Below are 8,215 nucleotides of genomic sequence, written 5' to 3'. Positions count from 1 at the left end.
CAGTTTGGGTTAGCTGTGCTAGCTGTGCTGTACTCCCAGCTTGTTATGCACCTGGGCAAGCAGGAGAAGCTCAAAAAGTCCTTGAGTAGTCTGAGCACTACTTGGCAACAGCTGAAAACATCAGTGTGTTATCAACATTCTTCTGGTACTAAATCCAAAAGACAGCACTATGCCAGCTACTATGAAGAAAATTAACTCTATCCCAGCTGAAACCAGGACAGTTACATAGCCAAGAGTTTTCCTGAAGTTTCTAGAACTCTCCCAGTGAGAGTAACTCCTGAACAGTTCTAATGTCAAGTACCTGTTTTGATAACAAAACCAGCATGGACAGCTTTCTAATTGCCAATATTTTAGTAAAGCCAAATAAACTGCCAATATAAGACTGTTTTCACATTAAATAATATGTACCTTTGAAGTTAACTAGAAATCTCTCTGCCTTTTAGTACTCATCATCTTGTTTTTAACACGTGGAGCAGCTGTGACTCATGTTCCAGTAGAAAGCACATTTTTAAATATTCTATCATGTAATATCTTTCTACTTCTACGTTTTTCTCCCCGCTCAGAGACTATGAAGAAGATATTTCAAGAAAAGGGCATCTTGGCAGGAGAAGAGCGAGCTTTTAAACCACATCTGACCTTCATGAAGTTGTCAAAATCAACACAGCTACGTAAGCAGGTGAGCTCACATTTCCTATAGCTCAGCAGCAATCTGGAAAGTTTAATTCGGAGACAAACAAAGGAGTTGCTTATGCTAAAGCATCATACTTTCTGCTTTGTAACCAGCTGAAGAGGTAAGGCTTGAAAATACTGATTTATTTTTTAGAAAAAAAATAGTACATCTACCATGTAAACAGTAGTCCTGTGCTGTAACTTTAAGTTGCCACTCTTGATATTCTCAGTAAAGTGGTATCATGGTCTATTTTCCTTTGTGAAACTATGCAAAACCAAAGGATGAGAGTACTTGTTCAAAATTACAGAGTTATTATTAGGTTGTAGATTAAATGCATGCAGATTGTTTGCATAGTTTTGTTTTGTTACTGTATAGGACAAAATAAGTGGAATTTATATTTGGGTTATGCATAATATGCAGACTGTCAGTTCTCTCTATTGAAAATGCTTTGGTGAATTTCAGAGCAGTGACGAAACACATGGTATATATTCTCTCTTGCAGGCAGTTATTTCTTGCCTATTTGTTAGCTTTTTTGGCAAAATACACAAATACATAAAAGTAGGTTCTAACTGTGATGATACATATATAGAAGCAATACTAGTATGTCTAGGTTTTTATTTAGGTTTATTTAACATATAAGGTATATCTCCTTAAAATTTTTTTGCTGACATCATATAGAATGTTTTATGTGATCCTTCAACATTGACCAGGAAAATAATTTTCAGAAAAAATATATTTATAAATAAGGGCTGAAGTACATAATATAAATATTTTATTTTTTTCTTAATAGTAAGCATTAAAGAAAAATAATTTAAAATGTCATTAGAAAAAACTCTAAAAAATGCTTAAGGTGCATATTTTAATTATGTGGTATTGTGAAATCAGTTGGAAGAAGGCAGTCAGATTTGAGATACATCAAGAAGCTTCAAGGGTATCCATACTCCCTCTGAAACAGGAATAAGAACTTGTCCACAGGCTGTAGGTGGTACATTATAGCTATTAAATTTGTAAGCTCACATAAGCTTTTGCTTGTATTAAACAGCTGTTTTTTAAAACACTCATTTGAAAAATCCACAACTCTTCTAGAATATCAGCTGTTTGGTTAAAACATCTGAGACAATCAGGGTGGGGCGTTTGCCATTCTGTTTTGTGGTTGGTTTTTGGCTGTTTGTTTGTTTTGTTTTCTTTTATCTACCTTGCATGAACTGTTAGCCAGTATACATACTTTCTGCATTGTGATATTCACTGCTGCTGACAGAACCAGGTCAGTGTCATTCCAAATCATCTTCCTTAGTTCTTCATAATGCTGGGTAATGCATATGGTATTCCAAACACACACTGTATAGAAAGATACTGTATATTAAAAATCCATAAATTATTTTATCAGAAATTTTTCTCTGTCAATCCACTGTCAGGCATAAGCATTGATCTTTACTATAATTTTTTTGTTTCACTGTGTCTGTGCATTTAGTGAGATAGTTTCATGCATTTACTGAAAACAATAAATAAAAACCTGAAACATAAAAGGAATAACTACTTTGTAGTATGTTTTAATATAATGTTTAATTGTATTTTCAGATCATACAACTTTTCATACAAGTATGAAAAACAAGAAAGGGGGAGTGGATGGAGATTACATGAGAAAGCACATAAAAGATCAAATAGAACTAAAGTAGTTGAGTACAGTTCACAGCTATAGCTTTATAACTATATTCATATTTTTTTAAGTGTATTTTAAGCAATAAGTTAAGCCACTCTCCTCATAAGGACATCTAAATTCCACCAAAGTTATCTTTTGGGAAAAAAAAACCCCAAATCTGTTTTTCAAACCTTACTATAGGTACAGGCATTTTTGAAATGCATATATTCTGAAAAGATTTTAACTTTCCCAAATTTTAGCTGATATTTACAAAACCATGAGTTTTAGAATTTGGAATTAATGAAGATCTGAAGAAATCAGCTTCCCACTTGGAAGGCACAGCATTAAGCTAAAAATGGTAAATGCAAAAAACTCGGAAACAGACATTAAGAAAGGGTAAGAATGTGAGGTAAAGTGGGTTAGAAAAGAGCTATCCAGGTTACTGTGCTCCCTTCAGCTTCTCAGGTTAAAGAACTTATTTACCTACTCAGAAGTAGGAGCAACTCATTCTTCATGGTTGGTTGGACAATTCTGAGATCAAATGTGCCACTGAAAACTTCCCCAAAATAAGGAGGTGCAGTGTGCCTCTAGGTGTCCTTGTGGAAGGAGATAAAGGGATACAATTTACTTGCAGGTGTTTAGCTGTTTACACAGTTGATTGTTTGAACGATAAGGATCTTGGGTTTAGTATCCTTGTCTTCTATACAAAGAACCTAGGGAAGCACAATGAAAGAAGGAAGCGGAGTTTTGCACTTGAAGATAACATTTCTATTCCTGCTTCCCTCGCTCGCCTGCTGTGCTGCCACAGGTCAGTCACAACCCCCCTGCTTTTCATTTGTCCAGACTGCTGTTTATTTCAGGGCGTGTTGTGAGGCACGCCTGATAAACTCTGTGTGACATTTGGAGATCCTTGGATACCTAGTGCTGCCAAAACTGCAAATACTGTGAAATGGATTTCATAAATAGAAGATGACTGACAGCTAAATTGCTCTGATGGCATCTGCTTAATTAGTAAGGAGTTTATCCTTAGCCTAGACAGTGGTTGACAAGAAAAAATGCCAATAATATAATTTAAGAATATTTAATATATTATATTATTCTGTACAGTATATCTTTAGAATGCTGTATTTTAATTAGTAAAGGAGAATATATTAGTGAGAAAAATCCGTTAGTATTTACAACACTTACAAGTGTTGCACAAGGCCTGATTCACTGTAACCATTCAACTTCAATGGTAACATCATCAAGATGCTCAATATTGTTTGGCAGACAGTATTATTATGATTGCACTGGAAATAGCAGTGACTGCATGATTCAGTAATTTATTCTTGGGGTTTTTAAATGTAAATTATATTAAACTTTTGCCACTATCCTAGTTTCATATAGAGATAACATAAGGTACTTATTTTGTAATAATAATAATAATAAATTCTTCATCAGAAAGGAGGAAATTACACACTGAATCAAACCCAAAGCAGTGTCTTGAAATTCGTATCTTTTTGATGTGCACTCACATACATCTTTTTGCTTTCTTTAGCTAGACATACCAGATAGATGTTTAGTACTGATAATTATGAAGGTAATTACTTTTTTCTCATGTAAATTTTCTCTCAATTTATATGACATTAATATTTTTGGCTTCTTGAAATCAAATATAGCTGAACAGAGATGTAATATGTCTGCTGATGTCTTTTATTAGCCATCCTGTGAGCAGTTACAGCAAGTTTTGGCAGTCAGACAATAAGTTATCTAATATCTCTTCTGTCTTATTTAGATGAGGAATCTCAAGCCCTTAACTCATTGCAGGAAAGGTTATTACTTCTGTAGTACTTACATATAATTTCTCCTGCTTCATTAATCTGTTAATGAATTGTTGTTGCATATGCATACATCAAATACTGTGTTAAGTAAAGATCCTCTGCATGACAGGAGAAGTGAAAGGGAATCTTCCCCTTCTGGTATTGTTCCTTTAATGTTAAGTTTTACTCAGTACCCAAAAATACAATATAAAACCTGAATTTCTGTCTTCCATCCCTAGTATAGTTTTCAGTTTCCTAGATTTGTAATTTTGCTTTTATTTATACCCATAGTCATACCGTATAATAGAACCTTATGAGAAGAGAGTGACTTTGGTAAACCCAAAGCAATTCCCCTGTTTATCAGTCTCTACTGATTCTGACCTCCAGCATTGTTTTTATAATAACTCCTGAGATCTCTGGCATTTTGGACAGAAGTTCTGGTATAAGAAAAGCCTCAGAACTCATTAAATCCCTCTGTATTTCCATTTATCAGCCTCTACGTCAGTGGTTTGTATTGTGACAACTGTTACTTGCTGATATGGAAGTCTGAGGCACATACTTACCTGGAATCTTTGATGCTGATCCTAAAATGTCTGAAACTATCACTTTGGCACAATACAAAACAATACTTTGCTTTCACTGTCTTATGAGACTAGCCGAAATGTTTTGTGACTTTTCTACAATATTTTTTTAATCTGAAGGTCTAACAACAGGGGCAGAAAATGCACAAAACTGGGTGACCCAACAGCTGAAAGAGGTTCTGGAATTCTCTTCTTTCAGTCTTCCTGCTTTCATTATCATATTGCAGAGATATGTAACTCTAGTACTTGTTTTAAACAAGAAGAAGAAGAAGAAAGGACCTAAATATAGATGGTTTGTTACAAGCTAAATGCAGTGTGGGGTGTTAGTTGTAGTGATCATTCTCTAAATTGCCAGACTCTCCTTCTGAACATGGTAGGTATGATGTAATCTGTGCTTTTACACATACCCCTGTTAGAGGACTGAGGCTGCAGAAGGCAGCACCTCTTTACACATGAACTCTTGTAAGTCCACATGGGGATCATCAAGGTCTAGGCGAAGAAACTTTTCCACAACAGACTTGCATTTTTCCATCCGATCCCCTTTTGAAGGATGATCAATACGTTTGATAGCTTTTCCATTGCGAATCAGTTCTGACACTTCCACTCCTCTTTCACTAACAGTGGACCTGCCCTGTTTGATCTGATAGAAAAATATCAACTCATCTCCATCTTGGTGGGTCTCCATGGTCAGGCACTCCAGAAGAGGTGTGTCAGGCAGGAGTTCTAGCTGCATTAAACTGTGAAAATTAGTGGAGACAAAAACCTGCGGACACCGTGTTCCTTGACTGATCCAGTACCTCAGGACAGCAGCCAGAAGGGACAGGCCGTCCAGGGTGTTGGTCCCCTTACCAAACTCATCAATAAGTACCAAGGACCTCTCTGTGGCATTGTTCACTGCCTTGGCAACCTGGTTAAGATCAATCATGAAAGTGGAGAGCCCTACAGAAACTGATTCCCTACTGTGGATTCTTGTGTAAATCCCATCAACTACTCCAATCTCTGCCTCTGCTGCAGGGACGTAACTGCCAATTAAAGCCATGAATACTATAAGACCTACTTGCTTTAAGTAGACGCTCTTTCCAGATGAGTTGGGCCCTGTGATGATCTTTATTCGTCTGGTAGCCTCGCCACTGTTCACAGGATTGGCCACAAAAGTCTTTGCACATAGTTCCATGAGTGGATGTCTTCCATCCTTGATGTGGAAGCCATGGCGGTGAGTAAAGCGTGGCCGGCAGTAGGCATTCTCCCGGGCCATCACTGCCAAAGCTAGTAGCACATCTAGGTGTGCAGTATACTCAATCACACTGTTGAGCACTTCAGACTTCTCCAAGATCTTTGTCTGCAGCTGGTGCATGATAAGTGTTTCCTGATCTCTGATCTCACAGTGCAAGTCACCCAGCAGGCTGTCTAGCTCCTTAGTTCTAGCACTTCGGTAGTGCAGTTTATCCTCTGACAAGAACATGAAGTCCAAGCCTTCAATTTCAAAGTCGCTCTTATCCACCATAGTTGGTAGCCGTGGAATGGAGAGAAGGAACCCAATCAAAGGAATGTAGATCACGCAACAGGAGGGAATATGATTGTCCAAGGCCTCCAGTTCTTTTCGTGCCACTTCTGTAAGGAAGTCTGAAAGCCCCATTAGCTTACGTTTCTTTTCATCGATGGCAGGGTCCACGTTGGGTCTAACAGTGAAGCGGTTCTCTGAGGCGCTGCCTTCAAAGTCCACCACTTTGCTGATCAGACTAGCAATGTACTGCAGATCATCAGTGAAGACACGTGAAATAGTCTGAAAGAGTTCAATAGTGTTGGGCAGAGAACGACATGTGTCTCTAAGGCACACTGCACTGTACACTGTCTTATAGAGTGCTTGCCAGTCACTAACTTTTGTGTGGGAAAGAGGCATTCTCTTCAGAATAAGAGGCACATTTTTAATATTCTTGAGGCAACCTTGAAGAGTGAGGACTGTTTCATGGTTCTGAGCCAGCAGGAAGAAGTGGATGACATCCAGCCGTTTGTTCAGCTCTGTGAAGTTCCGAGTAGGTCGTGTGAGCCACAGCCTCAGCAGTTTTTCTCCCCATTTGCACCTGCAGCGATTTAAAATCCCATATAAACTGAATCCTTCTTTTAATCCACTCGACAGCTTGTACACAGAAGGATGGATATCACTTTTAAATATCTGCAGGACACAGTAAGTGTCTTCGTCTATATTCACAATATCTGACAGCACAAACTTTTTAAAGGCCAAAATAGGAACTGCAATAGTGCTTTCTTCGAGCTCAACTCCAACCCTTCTCCTGTCTAGGAACTTAAGGAGTCCCCCTAGGGCTCGTATCATGAGTGGGCTCTCAAAAGGGATGATTGAGGACAAGTAGAGAATTTTCTCTGTTGCAGTCATATGAGATGGGATAAATGGAAATTGCCGAGATAAGATCCGCTGCTTGCTGACTTCTAGGCCAAAATCTATATTAGGAAACAGGACAATTTCTGGTTTTCCTGTATCTTTATCACCAGCAGTAGCTGTTAGGCTGGTCAGGAATCTGGCAATATTCTGGTCCTGTTTTGCACTGGTCACTATGCACTGAGGATTAACTTCCCTAATCACTTTATGCAGTAGCTTGAGGTCTTCATTATCAGGTATGTCAGGCATGAAGTAGACTGAGCAATCTTCTGTATCATAGTAAGTAACTGCAAGCTGCCCGGCATACCACAAAACAGACATGTGTGTCTCTGAGCACTCTTGGTCCTCTTGTTCAGGCCCAAGTGGTGGTGGCAAGGCACAACTCGTGGCTGCTGCGGCACTCATTCTGTTGGAGAGAGATTTTTTTTTTTTCCACAACTCATCCAAAAGGTCCTGAGAATTAACTGTAATTGACAACAGCAGGTTAACACTCATTCTTCTGACCCGAGGAAACTAAGATGCTACCAGGAATTAAAGACACATGTTACCTGTTCAAGTGAAAAGATGCAGCCGAAACTACAGCCGCCATCTTGCTTCCAAGCAAGGTGTGACTGAGCTACCTAACCAGCAATGTTGGAAGAGTTTTGCAGTTTTTCTTAGTAAAATAAAGGCTACAAAGTATCTATGTATGCCCAAATACCCATAAATACAGTAATGTACATGCACAAGTATATACACGTACAAAAATCATCCTCCTGCCGAGGTATGGGACACCCACATGTATTGACCACCGCTCCTCACAGCGATGCAGCCGCATCGTTTCAGGGCCCTACTCCGGTATTTATGCAGCACCATCACACAGTACCGGTTTCTATACAAGTACGTAACGTACTGCTGCAGGGATCAACTGTGCCAAACAGCTTCCCCATCGGAGTCCACAGTCCCTGTCAGCAACTCACTTCCAACCCTCTCCCACAACTTCCCCCCCTCTTCTCACCCTCCTCACCACAGACGGGCAGCTCGTCTCGGCTGCTGCGCCTCCTTGCCGCCCAAAAGTTTTATCTTGGCCCCCTTCTCCTCGCCCCTTTCTAGGCCGGTGCTTGGCGCTGCCAGCGCTCAGGCTTCCCCGCC

At 39.2% G+C, this 8,215-nt stretch overlaps 2 protein-coding genes across 5 annotated transcripts in view; one reads left to right on the top strand and one right to left on the bottom strand.

Annotated features, from left to right (window-relative positions):
* Window positions 1-8,215, top strand: part of AKAP7 (A-kinase anchoring protein 7) — an 89,498-nt gene that overhangs the window by 30,995 nt on the left and 50,288 nt on the right. For 2 of the 4 annotated variants that reach the window (XM_035899766.1, XM_035899765.1), the window contains 2 exons: window positions 564-676; window positions 3,847-3,888. In XM_035899766.1, the coding sequence (XP_035755659.1) occupies window positions 564-676; window positions 3,847-3,888 (155 nt within the window). The remainder of the gene's footprint in view (window positions 1-563; window positions 677-3,846; window positions 3,889-8,215) is intronic. The other 2 variants (XR_004842688.1, XM_009644367.2) reach the window with 1 other exon arrangement.
* MSH5 (mutS homolog 5) lies at window positions 4,500-7,489 on the bottom strand. Its single transcript, XM_009644366.2, has one exon. It carries the CDS (start codon window positions 7,487-7,489, stop codon window positions 5,102-5,104), a length of 2,388 nt encoding a protein of 795 aa, XP_009642661.1. The 3' UTR covers window positions 4,500-5,101.

The sequence above is a fragment of the Egretta garzetta genome, unplaced genomic scaffold (genome assembly GCF_000687185.1).
Source record: "Egretta garzetta isolate BGI_Z169 unplaced genomic scaffold, ASM68718v1 scaffold397, whole genome shotgun sequence".
NCBI lineage: Eukaryota > Metazoa > Chordata > Aves > Pelecaniformes > Ardeidae > Egretta > Egretta garzetta.
The sequence above is the reverse complement of the archived record's forward strand: the minus strand, read 5'-3'. Positions and strand labels throughout refer to the sequence as shown.